The 14,139-nt window shown below is 37.2% G+C and overlaps 1 protein-coding gene across 2 annotated transcripts; it reads right to left on the reverse strand.

The window, feature by feature from the left end:
• Window positions 1-157: 157 nt before the first annotated feature.
• Window positions 158-14,122, reverse strand: SASS6 (SAS-6 centriolar assembly protein). Of its 2 annotated transcripts, XM_035537224.2 has the most exons (17): window positions 14,012-14,122; window positions 12,751-12,811; window positions 10,838-10,917; window positions 9,653-9,757; window positions 8,211-8,382; window positions 7,205-7,282; window positions 6,123-6,242; window positions 5,846-6,037; window positions 5,428-5,622; window positions 4,943-5,032; window positions 4,681-4,860; window positions 3,976-4,057; window positions 3,356-3,465; window positions 2,446-2,568; window positions 2,070-2,161; window positions 1,527-1,618; window positions 158-1,420 (listed from the first exon to the last, which is right to left on the reverse strand). In XM_035537224.2, exons 1-17 carry the CDS (start codon window positions 14,077-14,079, stop codon window positions 1,335-1,337), a joined length of 1,926 nt encoding a protein of 641 aa, XP_035393117.1. In that variant the 5' UTR covers window positions 14,080-14,122; the 3' UTR covers window positions 158-1,334. The 2 variants fall into 2 exon arrangements, with proteins under 2 accessions (XP_035393117.1, XP_050568124.1); XM_050712167.1 differs by lacking the exon at window positions 12,751-12,811 and having other exon boundaries at window positions 1,275-1,420; window positions 14,012-14,096.
• Window positions 14,123-14,139: the final 17 nt, after the last annotated feature.

Raw genomic sequence — 14,139 nt, forward strand, 5'->3', positions numbered from 1 at the left:
GCAATGCAGCGTTGCGTGGGGAAGTGAATAAGCTGGGAAGGAAACTCCAGAGAAAAGTGAATACAATAGTACAGAACCATTCTGGCGTTGTCCTCATCTTGGCATGTCAGCGTACTAGAAATATTAATTTAGTAATCTTAAAAGCCTCTGAAAAGTAATGTTTTATAAATGTTTAATATTTCCATTGAAACTTATACATATCAAAAGTCAATATACATTAACATGGTGCTGATTATAAACAAATATACACATTTTGCACTGCAAAACAAACCACTAAAATATACAACCCTCTGGCTGCAGTTAAATATTCAGGTATGAACTATCTTTAAAAACAAGTATGTAGACTGGCTTTGGAAAAAAAAAAGTATATTTTAGATGTTACAAGTACTTGCGTGCCAGTTCTTTATTGGGACACCAAATTAAAAATTGCAGCAAATGACGTTGTAACATGATTCTAGCATTTGAGCACAGGTAATAGAATATGCTGAATAGACTCAATCTAAATTTGAATGTTAGAATATCCTCATTTTCTATGCAGTACTATAGTTGTAAAATACAATTAATAAATACAAAATAGCTTTTAGATGTTGTGCTAATTTCAATAATTCAGATAAATTGCTTTATAGCATTTTATGTGTGGTGGCCTGGGGGATATAGTACTGACAGAAAACAGACATTAGGGCAACCCCAAATGACATTTTTAAACCACAGTTTTATACCTTCAGTGAAATCATCTTAGTATTAGTTATATTATTTCTAAAGCTGTATGAAATTCAAATAAGCTGGTTCCCAAATTGATCAAGTTTTCAAAAATAAACCTGTAAGGGAAAAAAACAGTCATGCTAACTTACAAGCTTGACCATTAGTAAAGTTAACAGCATAACCCAGAAAGTGCTGGAAATTATGTGCAACACCCTTTCTCTGAAAGAAAGTATTCATATGGAAAAAATGTTCCATATCGGGGAATACCAGAGAATACACATCATCTGTTACAGAGCCACACCTGTCAATTCCTATAACAAAGATGTCACTGCACTTATGTGCATTTTCATGAAGACAAAGTCTTCTAATACCAGGAGAAAATTCAGCGCTTAATTCAGTGACTCACCTACAGTGGCATTACCATTAAGGCTGAGGCTCCTTAAAGCTTTATCTTTTCTGAATTGGCTTAACTATCCTGAGAAGTCATCCATGTGAGTCAAGATATCTTTCTCAAAGAAAACAGGTCCAGAAATCAACTTGTCAGTTCATACTGATACTTTACAAATATGTTAATACAGGACATCTCCAAATTCCCCAAACAGTTAAGAGAAAATTCTTAAGTGTCCTGTCTGCTATCCAGGAAAATAAGCTGAGGCTGTTGTTACTGCAGCTGTTGGTGATGGTTGGACTTTTGTTGATGAGTAGGGTTTCAAGTACTCTGTAGAATAGCACAAACAAGATAGTGTTCATAGAATCATAACTATTATTACCCTTTAAGTACATTTCAAATAAGGTCTTGTTTAACTCTTTCCATACACGCATACCTGAGTTTAGTGTATTTTGACTAAGCCCTCGTAAAGGAATGCTGTCATCTTTTTTCTTGAAATACTTTGATTCCAGCCCCAAATTATCACCACTAGAAATAAAAAGGCTAATTAAGATTTAAAACAATTAACATTGACTGTGGATAGAAACACATTCGGGGGGGTGGGGGGAGAGGGAAGAGAGAGACTTTAAGTGGAACTACTAAGTTCCTATGAACTTAATCATTCAAATATAAACAATGCCTGACTCAGTCAAATAAGAACAATCTACAACTCATTTTCTGACTGATCTATCACCTGGTAGCCATGGATATGTCACCAGAAGGGTATTTCCTCCTGAAAGCAAAGATCTTCATTTGTTATCTGCAAACCAAGCTTACTGAGCAGTAAGTCTGCCATAACTTAAAATTCATTAACATGTCAGTGGAGAAAATCAGATCACACAGATCAAGCTTGGTATTGGAAATGTTTTGCTCAGTTGCAGATACTCACAGAAGATAAATGGCTTTATAAAAAAAGAAAAGTGCAATAGATAATACTTACTTCTCCTTATTTGCTGGATGACTAGTTGTAGCAGTCACTGTCTGAACATCTGAATGTTGATCCATTTTTGAAAGCTGTGTGTTAAATTGAATCTGCAGAAAAAAAGGAGTTGCAGGTTAAGTAAAGATGCTCCAGATATTCCAGATATGACGGTCCACCCGCAAGTATTCAGAGAGTGGGTTTCTCAGGGATTAACATTTCTATGCTTTGAATAGCTGTTAAGTACAGCAAAGCATGTTAGTAGTATATTATCTTTGTTAAGCAGTACACTAGGTTATACCGCAAATATTTATGCATTTTGAGAAACATCCAAAACAAAGTTTTGATATTTTATGCTGTTATATCTTTACCCAAACAGAAAAGTCAAAATGCCTACCTTTGGTACTGGACATTGCGGATTGGTATTTTTGTTACGTGCTTGTTCTGGAAACTTCTGGAAGGCATACAGGGGAGAAAAGGGATGATTGATTCCTAGGCTAGGAAAGGATGGTCGGTCAAGCTGTAAGAGAAAGAACACATCTGTAAGAAAAGAAGAATACATCTGTAAAGGAGAAAACTACTCTTCAAATATATTTGCTGTAGAGATTTGAAATTCCAAGCTTAACAAGTAAATACAATTGCAAAGTTAACATTTCTATCATGTAATTCTTTCTAATAGGAAGAAAAAAAAAAAAAAAAAAACTTTTCCAAGATTCACATTCCTAAAGAAAATCTGTAGCCTGTTAAAATTTGAAAGACATGAGCACTGTTCTAGCTTATACTAAAATAAAATCATAATAAATTACATACTGTGTAATTGATTAATATATTAAATGCATAAGTCAGGCATCTTCACATGAATTTGCCCTTCCACTGAGTAAGAAACTCACTCATCAGCTGCAAGGTGAAAATAGAAGTCTGTACGCATGGGGACTAAAAAAGAGTAGGAACCACTAAGCTATGATTCTTAGTGATAGCCTGATAGGACTTTTTACCGTGTATTTTCACATTTCTAAATCTCACTAATAAGTGTATCCAAATAGGAATAAACTTTGTTTTGATTCATACAAAGATCATTAGAACATAAGTTAACTAGTTAACTTCACAACACAAAAATGGGGAGTGGGGAGGTGTTTGCTTTCATCCCACACTTACTTTTTTCAAAAACAGTTTTAATATTGTTTCATGTATTTTAGTAAGTTAGAGCTTAGAAAATACCCCCAAGGCCAGGGCATCAACTAGCACCAAATTGGGTATTAAGTCCTAACAACAACAACAGTTTATTGCTATTTATATTTGTATCTTACCATGCCATGAGGTGAAATTGCAGTCCTAGCACCACCATGCGTGCCAGTAGGAGTATCCATCTTCTTTGCCATCTGAACTTCATTCAGCTGTTTGTTTAACCATGTGATTACTGAAGAGGAATGAAAAAAAAGGTCAAGCTCACCTCCTACCTAAAACAAGCTGTTTAAAACACCAATTAACTCTTCCTCAAACAAAAGTGACAGTTTGGTGGGCTTTCCCCCAACCCACTTCCTCAAGCTCAAGTATCACTGTAAGCCCAGGTCTCACAAAAAGGCTTTTTGCTTAAGCTTCCCCCCCACACACCCCTACATGCCACTGTTCCTTCCTCTGCACCCTAAGCTAGAGCTAGCCCCACGCGCGCGCGCACACACATTCACACACTACCCCCCGAGCATCCACAAGCACCAACTGCAAAGGAAGTCATCTCTGTTGTGCAGCTCTAGGTTACTGCACACCCAGACAGAAGCTTATTTTTGCTATAATGACAATAACTGCAGCTCTTAAAAAAAAAAAAAAAAAGGCAAACAGACAAAGCAATAAAGCTGCCTCCCATTCATTTTCAGTAGCAGCTCAATCACTGTAATTTTAAAGAGGGAGAAATTAAATGGTATAAATGTACCGTTTTCATTGGTTTTCAGTAACTGCTTACTTTCTTCCAGTTTCTGTATTGTAGCTTCAAGTTGTTCTTGTAACTTGCAAACCTGCAATGTTCCCATACTAATTATAGCTCCATCAGGAACTAGTACTGATTCAAAACTCAAGAAATATGATCATATATATACGAAGTAACGGATATATACATAAGAAGTGACGGATCAGGAAAATTCTAAAATTAGAGAAGTTCAAACTAAATATTATACAAAAGCGGTATGACAATACTTTTAAAGTCAGTCCTGCTTCTAGCGAGGGTTTGGACCAGACTGCAGCCTGAGACCTTTCTGACCTTAATTCTTCATTATTAAATAATGCAAGGGCCCTAAGTAAGAGGAGGGAACAAGTTCACTCTCTTGCTGTTTTTGCCTCTACCTCCAACTTTCACAGGAAGATACCCTGTAAAGCATGTCTATTCATTTGTTGCACTGCTTTGTACTTTTAACAGTATTTTCCTTCATGTGGATGTACATCTCTTGCAAATCAGTTTAACGTGAAAATATGAAAACATTCATCACACACATCCATGCATTAGCTAACTTAAAGTCAGTCTATTATGTTGAATAGAATTATTGCTGTAAGTATTTTAAGTTTTAAAAAAAACACGCTACACACAAGAAAACATACTACATACAATAATGTTTACAGGACAGAGGTTAATCTATTACAATACCTCCTGCTCCTTCATTCGAAGAGATTGTCCAGTCTCCTGCAATTCTCTCTGCTCTTTTTGAAGTCTCTCTTCTTTTTCTGCTAATAGTTTTTCTTGTTGAATCGTTACTGTATTTTTCAATTTTAATTTACTCATTAAGGTTTTCAAATCTCCTTGTAACTTCTTGATAATTTCATTAGCCTATTAAAAAAATGTGTATTTTCAAAATAAGAAACACCTAAAAGACAGACAGACATAAAGCTAATGGTATGTTCAAACAAACCTTAAGAAGTTCAGATGACAGTGACCTAATTGTTGTCTCAAGTTTTTCAATATGACTTTGTTTTTTTTCTGTACTCTCTTCCAGTATCACCTTTAAAAGAATTTTGAATATTTTTTAACAATGAAGATATGGAATAGACATCTTAATTTTACATAGAACCTCATTAATTTTTATAACCAGTCCTTAAAAAAAATTAAAAAAATCAGCCCTTGCTTTTCAGTCAAATTACACAAGGTTCTCTCAATTCATCCACCTTTACAAAAATTACCACTAACTTCACTCAACTGCCACAAAATATTAAAACAGTGGCTACCTTCATCGAAATGAACCCAGTTTACTTTTGATGCTGTAATTCAGGACCTTTATCTACATTTGAAAGCTTACTTGCTGCACTCATAAAATCTGGTCATCTAGTAACCTAAAGACACTACAATTAACAAGGTTTACATAGGTTTAGAGAGAATGATTTTGAAACTTGAAGGAACCTTTTGTTCTTGTGTTGCATCTAATACTTCTTTGGTTCTAACAACTAGTTGATCTTTATCTTTGATCTCTTGTTCCAGGACAGCAACCCGAGTCTGTAACTGATTAATGAGTTTCTCTTTTTCATGACATTCAGCATCCAGAGTAGTGTTCTCCCGCCGCAGTGACAGCACCTCCTGCTTTGCTCTTTGACATTCCTAGAATGTTGGGAAGGAATTTTATTATTTTAAACAAAAAACAACAAACAACAACAAAACACTATAATGCTAATTTAAAAATATATATTGAAATTATAGCATGTAAAATGTGGAATGAAGAAGAGTCAAACTTAATATGCTATATTTTCTCTTACAAGCATAGTCAGGCAGCTTTAATGCTCTAAAAATTGTAAGTTTGGTTATGGGAATTAATTAGCCATACATCATCTACTCCAGAAAGCTTTGCTTTCAGTTCTCTGACTGTGGAGTCTCCTTTGTATCTCCTTTCTGTTAGATCTTTATTGATAACCTCAAGTTCTGAGAGTCTGTTCTGCAACTGTTGAATACTTTTCTGATGCAAACTTTCCAATTCCTTTTTCTGTTGTTCATGCTGTTGTTGGTACTGAGCTTGTGCCTACAAAGAGAAGAAAAGCAAATAGTTATCCAACAAATCTTAAGATAAAGCCAAGAATATTGTTAATTCTTTCCTGCTGTCATACCTGGAGAGTTCTTTCCTTTTCATTTGTCAACTCCTGCGTGTGTTTGTTTGTCAGAGCTGCAGTGTACGATGTCCATTCGTTTTTCAGTTTGTCTAGTTCTCGGCTCTTCTCTGACAAGCTCTGTTGAAGTTTGACAAACCACACAACAAGGTTTTAAAAACCGCAGCATTTAATTTGATACTGAATGATTCTTTATTGTTACTTTGTGAAAGTGCATCTCAGTACAAGACACCAAAATATTCGGTCATTCTAAGAACAGGAAAGTTGTTGAGAAGCTCAATAGCAGCTTTCTGACATGATGTGAATAAAACAATCTTCATTTCAAATTTTATTTTCTTCTAACTTAAGAGTGAAAAAACAGTCTGCTGATGTTCCCTATCATCATCTCTTCTGGAAGTTTTAAACACAAAGTGCCCTAGTGGGAGGGGCCAGGGGGAGAGTTCTTAAGCAGCATCTTTTCGTTTTTTTGGTTTGTAATTCTGCATTCCAATTTACCAAATATAATCTATTAGGCTCCAATTGCATGAAAAATGCAAAGACGAGTGTTCTACTCCAAAAAAGCTCCACAACAGATTTAAGGAAATTTTTCTGTTTCACGGTGGTCAAAAAAGCCACCTTGATAGTTCCAGAATTTGACCCATTGCTACCATTCTCCTACAGCGCAAATGCAAAGTCACTACTGGGCTGACTATAAAAATCAAAAAGTAGAGTAATATAACCTCCAATACTTCTGATTTATTTGTCATGGTTTCACAGTTTCTGCAAATATAAAGGTTACTAACCATACACAGAATATTTAGAGAATATTTGTCTACTTTTATTCTTTTCTCTCACTTCCACATCAATTATTTTGGCTAGGTAGCGGTTACCAACCAGACCACTATACATACATTCTCCACAGACTGGGAAAAAAAAAAAGTACTAAAACAGAAAAAAAAAAAAGTAGAACAAGAAAAAAATGAATTTGTTAGCATAGCCTTATACTGAAGTCCACTATTTACAAGTTGTATTCACATATAGCATTGATCACCTAACCTAGGAAGTAAACAACTTAGAACAGGAGAGGTAAAAATGTACATTACCTGTTGAGTGTAGCTCAGTTGTCTGGTAAGATCCTCTTCAGTTTTTTTAAGCTTTTCTTCCAAAATCATTTTGTCTTCCTATGTACAAATTGGTATCAAGACAAACCCTTAGCTCCTAAATTGCTAGCATTTAGGTTCCATTTTACCATCATTATATCCTTTCTAGGCAGCCACATACACATTGTATTTGTGGAAACATCACCTTATTAAATAAAATCCATATTGAGTAAGATTATCTATACATTAAAAAATAAATAAATGCATTAGCTCACAAGGTAAAAATCCTGCATTAAACTTATTAAGTGTCCTTAAGAAAGAGAATTATAAAGACATGCATACAAAGGAGCTGCATTAGGAACAAATGAACTAAATATTGTAAATTTGTTTCCTTAAAATGACTTCTTAGGCAGCTCTAAACATGACAGCAGGATGGAAGAGAGGCAAATCGCAGACTACGAAGGAGACAACAGTCAAACTATGAAATCCTTAATTTCGCATTAGATAAAATTTAACACGCTACCAACTGCACCGTTACAATTCTCATTTGCTATTTATAACCACTAGCCCTCTTAAGCCCCTAGAACCTTAGAATTATACACACACACGTGGTTTCCTAAACCCAACTGAAGAAAAAAAGACAGAAAGCTTACTGTATGTTAATTTTGCAGTTGTTCTGGCAATCAGAACAAGGCTATGAAGCATGAAACACCGAAGTATTCAACAGCTGCATAGTGCATGCACTGCATATAGAAATACCTGATTTTCTGTCAGTTCAAATTATAACACTTGGTTTAGTGGATATGTAAGGTTTTCATTGCTAGAGTGAAAGTAACAATTTAGTTTTGTAACGTGCCAAAATAACTGCATGCAATGACATACATGAACTAAAATAATAATAAAAAAACTACAACATTTGGTGCACGCTTTTGAAGTATTAAGACTGAAAAAAAAAAAGTTTAAGTACACATAGCATCAAGACCTAGTTACAACTCAGTCATCGTTTTACCTTAAGGCACTTCAAGCAGTTGGCTAAAAATTTCTTTATTTCTGCATCATTTCCCGGTAGGAATTTTAGAGAGAGATGGGTAAGATGCTTAAAAGGGTTGGTCTCCACTATATTTAAAGAGACAGGAGTGTGATCTAGATCAGATGTTGAAGAAACTAACTGCAGCAAAAACCTAAGGAAAAACAAAACAAAACAACAAAAAAACCAATTCTATTTTCAAATAAAATATATTTTTATACATGCAATAAAAGGCTGACCAGTTTTTCATTTGAAAAAATAACTATGCCATTCAATTCCAATGTTGTAGTTGATACTACAAATAAATATAATTTGGAATGCTTGCACATTATAACAAGACATGTACAAAACTTATCAGTTTAAGTATCTGTAAAATTTTCAGAAGCCCATCTTAAACTTAGGTGTCTGTCCTGGTTTCAGGTAGGACAGAGTTAATTTTCCTCCTAGTAGCTGGCAGGGTGTTATGTTTTGGATTAGGATGAGAAGAGCGCTGATAACATGCTGATGTTTTAATTGTTGTAGAGCAATGCTTACACCAAGCCAAGGACTTTTCAGCTTCTCGCTCTGTCCTGCTAGCGAGCAGGCTGGGGGTGCAGCAGGAGCTGGGAGGGGACAGACCCAGGACAGCTGACCCAAACTGGCCAAAGGGGTATTCCATACCATCTGACGTCATGCTGGACAATATATAGGGGTGGCTAGCCGGGGTGGGGGGGGCCGGCTGCTCGGGGATAGGCTGGGCATCGGTCAACGGGTGGTGAGCAATTGCATTGTGCATCACTTTGTACACATTATTACTATTATTATTATTATTATTGTTATTATTTTTTCCTGTCTTAATAAACTGTCCTTATCTCAACTCACAGGCTTCACTTTCCCGTTTCTCTCCCCCATCCCGGAGAGGGAGGGGGGAGGGTGAGCGAACAGCTGTGTGGTGTTTGGCTGCCAGCCGGGCTAAACCACAACAGTGTCCAAAATCAAGTAAGGGCTTGGTAACCTAATTCCAAAAGAAAACAGACTCCTCAATCCTATCGCCTAGTTAAATTCGAAGTCCATAGTACATACTTTAGGAAACGACCCTAACTACTGGGGAGTGAGGTACACTGAACAGGGCTTTCTCAGTATGCACACACACAAAAGCCACGTATGAAAATGCCACTACAGGAAAGATTACACCTCAGGTCACCCACCTCACATATTAGTTATCTGAGCTTCAATTCTGATAAGGGAGCCTATTATTAGGCAGCAATGTCACTGCTGAGACCTCTTAAGATTTAGGCTGTGTCAGCAACATCCACTAATTGATATTGAGATGCGTCCAAGGAAAGGTTAAACAATCCTTGTTCTACTGACTTAGTCTGTTGGACAAATATTTTAAAACCTCAAAGCAGATACACAGAGTAATATGGTACTCACTTATCACCTACCTCGGGATATCTTTGTTCTGTTCGTGAATGCATTGTTGAAGTAGATCTATAAATTTTTGTGGAAAAGCAGAGAAGTCTACCAAGAGACCTTGCTGGGATTTCAAGCTACATAAACAAATTGGGAAAAAAATATTAACATGATATAGAAATGTAATTTATTTTCTAAAAAAGTATTTTGTTTACATGAATAGAAAGAACCAATTCTGATCACATCATTAACGTTTGCTAGTACGTTATTTTCAACCCTGAACACAGAAGAAATGTGATCATGTCTTGGATAATAATCACCAGAGAATATTTTTAACTTCAAGAATTCTTGCAAGGCTGCTGCACTAAGAAAAAAAAAAAAAGCTTTTGTGGCAGAACAAGCATATTCCTTCAAGTATAAGTCCTTCTTAAGCACAGCACAGTAAGGACAGGGGCACAGGGAAGTATAAAGGGACAATGCTTTGCAGATGAGGGAAGACTCAACCATTACAACGACTTTACCTGCCTACTTGTTCATTTATTTGTGCACCTTCACCACAGATGTGGTAAACTCGAAGACAGAAACAGACTTGTAAACATGTATGCAGAAGCCATACTTTGTATAATGAAATATTTCTGCACATCTGCTTTAAAAATTCTATTTTACTTTTGAAGCACGTTGATTACACAGGTGTATATGTATGATATATGATAATCTCTTTTTTGAAGAAGAAAAAAATGAACTGTTTGTGCCTGGGGCTCAAATTTGATGATCAAATTCTGAGCAAGCGAAGTAAACTGAGATGCAACAGTGCAATTAGAATGGGAAAAAAAAAACAACTACAAGACAAAGCCTCAGGTTTGGAAACTATGTATGCAAACATACTTTCCTCTTGGAGCTAGCTCTTAAAATAGTTCACAAACTTACAATAATCTATAAGAAGCAGTTATGATAAAAAAAGACACAGGGAGTATAATAAATTGTGGTACTGTAACTACACAGGGAACTTAATGTCAGGATTCTGTCACTCATCTGCATAACCTCGAGCCAATAACCTTCCTAGACTTAGCAGTTTCACAGATGGGTGAAAGAGAACACTACTGCCAAAAATCTGCAAGTGAGATATGCTAGAACCAAAATTCTAAGATAAACCTTTATAAGCTAAAAAACTTATTATTACCATGAGGAATGTTCACAAATATTACAACTTCACTCACCTTTGAAAATCTTCCTCAGATATGACAAGATTATAAAGGAAAAAAGGATCAGCATCGTTAGTCAATCGGACAGCTAAATCCTGAAAAGAAAGGTATTTACATGATTTTAAAATACTGTAAAACACACTGTAGGATTGTTTAAATATTGTAAAACAATATTGCAAACAGCTTATTTAATATTTTTACTTTTTAACCAAATTAAAATAAGAATTGTGGCAACTAATTTAGAAAGGAGGAAACGTTCACATTTAACACAATTTAAATTTTAAATACTACAGAGGGAAAAAAAAAAAACAGGAAAATTATTTCTCACAAAAATAGAAGTAAAAAACATTCAAATTTCAGCAGCAAATTTTTCAAAATTCCACATCTCTTCATTGTTTTTACCTAAAGAAAATTATTTGCCCGCTGAAGGAAGAATATCCCCCATCATTAAAGAGTGTGTAGATCCCACCTATGAGCGAGCAGTCCACTGTAGTGGGTCACAAACACGCCATTCCCACATCTGCAGGTTTTTCAGGTCCTACTGCTCCAAGCAATTTGAGAAAACACCTTCTGAACAGTCTATATATTTGAATACAGAGCTTAGCAAAGGAAACATATAATTGATACTGCTAAAATCTAGTAAACTGATAAGGAAAATTGTAGTTTTATGCTACTTAGGTTTTAAAAAATAAACTCATTTGTTCACTGGAAGCCTCCACAGTGTTTTGGAAAAATTGCTTTCTCTGTAAATGGTAGTCTTTCATTACAAGGCTGGGACTATTAAAAACACCAGGTACATTAGACCCACGCACCTGCTGTCTAATGGAGAGGCTCAAACCCATGTGAAGAGCAGAAGAAAAGCAAGTAGAAAACTGTCTCTTCCAGCCTAACTGAGGTGTTACCACAGCACACGTACACATACAAAACTGAAGTAAGTTGCAGTAATTCAGGTACCACTAAGAATAACAAAACTCTTAGCTAGAGCTGTAAAAACAAACCTTGGGATTTACACATAAAGCTAGCTGTTAAAAACTACTGACACTACAATACTACTAGGGTAGGCTGTCAGGTAGGATAAGAAAGCCTGCTTTGTTTCATGTCCCACAAACTGATCCAAGTACAGGGAGTTATCTCTTTGAAATGATCACTCAGTGATGTACACAACTGGATTTCAACAATCCTGCTTATAAAGGCTAAAACTTAGTACACAGTTCTTAACTGAACACTGCTTCTTCACATAACATTATCATCATCACAGTTAAGAGAATTAAATATATATATATATATATATATATGTTGTGCTCCTTTACACACTCATCTGTTTTCATTAATTCTACCACCAACTGATGACCAACCATAACATCATGGTAGGTGGAAATAAAGTTTAAATAACAAATTAGATATACAACAAAATAGATTCTATAACCCCTAATATAAATCTTATTGCTACTTTCCTAAGGATTTTTTTTTTACTGCAAATTAGTACATTACTTCTTTCCTATCCCTACTGGATGAATTCCAAACGTTCAAGGACAGCAACACACACATTGATAAAAACCAAAATGTTGCATCCACAGTTGTCATTTTCAGTAGTTTAGATGAGGACTTCGCAAGGGCAATAGCATGTTTAAACAAGAACTAACTATGTTTAAAATGAGACTGCTCTTAAGCTAACTCAAGCTCCTCCAAGCGTCTACAAATTCTTCCCATTTTTAAGTTTATGAATTGCCATAAACAGCAGAGCTAAAAAGGGTGAGCTAAAAAGGCTATAGGGAGAATCATACCGAACCGAGTTACTCAAAAATAAAATAAGATCAAGTGACAAACATACCAAAATCTTATTTTGCTTTTCCTTTGCCTATTTGTCCTGTTAGGCAATGAAACACTGGTAAAACAATGAATGACACAAACATAACTAATCCACAAACCTTTCTGTGAACAGGATTAGAAATTGACAGTAGCTCAATATTCACTCGAACATCTAATCTCCTGTGTATAAAAAGATGCATCATTAACAAATCAAGAAAACATTCTTCAAATAACATGTGTTTGTAGCAACCTTACCAGAATCAGATGACAGCAACAAAAATTTAGGCAGAAATGTCAAGAAACCTCGCATTGATGACTACTACTAAGATAACTGAAATTGTGGGGCTTTCAGCTATCATTACAGCTCCTCAGTCACCTCAGTTACCTCAGTTTTTTGTTTTATGCTTATGATCCACCAAACTCTAAATAACAAGGCAGAAGTTTTTAAGTTTTGTCTGAAACCAGAACCTCTGGAAAAGTCTGCTGAGATGTATTAACGACTGCTGAAGATTATAACAATCATTTAAGCACTGCTACCTTAGTTTTCATATACTTCTTGTCGAGGGACCTGAGAGGTTACTCACATTAAAATACCCCCATGGAAACCAACCGTTCTGTGCAAACTAACACATACAAAATGGACTTGCCTAAATCCTTGCGCACATAGACTAATGCAGACACAACCGATATTACTGAAGCTTACTACAATTTAAATACCCGCTTCACACAAAACATCCGTAGGCTATCCCGAACTGCCGAGCGCGGCCGCCGCCGCCGCTCCCTGAGGGAAGCCTGAGGCGCGCGGCGTGGCGGCCCCCGCCCGATCGCACGGGAAGGGGCCGAAGCAGCTGAGCCCTCGATAGAAACCCCTCAGCACAGCTGAGCCGGGCCGAGCGAAGCTGGGACAGTAACGAAAGCCCTAAAGGGGTCCCGGAGGCCGCGCTAAGGATAGCTGCGGAGCGCGGCGCCGCCAGGCAGAGGCGGGCCCGCCGGTCCCGCAGCAACAGCGGCTCCCCAGGAGACGCATGCAAACAGCGGCCGGCCTCAGCCCCACGGCACCAAGGCACAAACTCCAGCCCCATGCAGCCTGCAGGGAAGCCAAGTCCCCCCCGTCCCTTCTGTAACCGTTTTCCCTCTGTTACCAATGCCACTCTGTGCCTTCTCCCCGGTAGGAGCCGCTCCGGCCCCTTAACGCGGGGATCCCCACCGCAGCCCCAAAGGCGCACCGCCACGCACCCGACAGCCGCTCAGATACAGCGCAAGAAGCAAAGAGCATAAAGAAAAACGCGTCGCTCAGGAGCTTTTCCCTTGAAAGAGACAACAAAGCTTCCCTACAGCTGGAGACGAGACCACATTAGAGCCCGCCGCGCCGTCGCTCACCTCTCCTGGCAGCCCGGACCCCTCACTTGCACGCACAGCGGCCTGTTGAACAGCCCCTCGGCCGCCATTTTGCGCTTTGACTTTGCCGCTCGGCGCCCGCGGAGGAGGAGCCTCAAAATGGCGCCCGG

Source organism: Cygnus atratus, chromosome 8 (genome assembly GCF_013377495.2).
Source record: "Cygnus atratus isolate AKBS03 ecotype Queensland, Australia chromosome 8, CAtr_DNAZoo_HiC_assembly, whole genome shotgun sequence".
Taxonomy (NCBI): domain Eukaryota; kingdom Metazoa; phylum Chordata; class Aves; order Anseriformes; family Anatidae; genus Cygnus; species Cygnus atratus.

Coding starts and splice junctions, on each gene's coding strand:
- SASS6 (XM_035537224.2), bottom strand. CDS start 14,079: ATGGCGGCCGAGGGGCTGTTCAACAGGCCGCTGTGCGTGCAAGTGAGG. Junction 8,383..9,652: donor CAGAACAAAGATATCCCGAG/GTAGGTGATAAG, acceptor GTTTTTCCTTAG/GTTTTTGCTGCAGTTAGTTT. Junction 1,619..2,069: donor CATCCAGCAAATAAGGAGAA/GTAAGTATTATC, acceptor TTTTATTTCTAG/TGGTGATAATTTGGGGCTGG.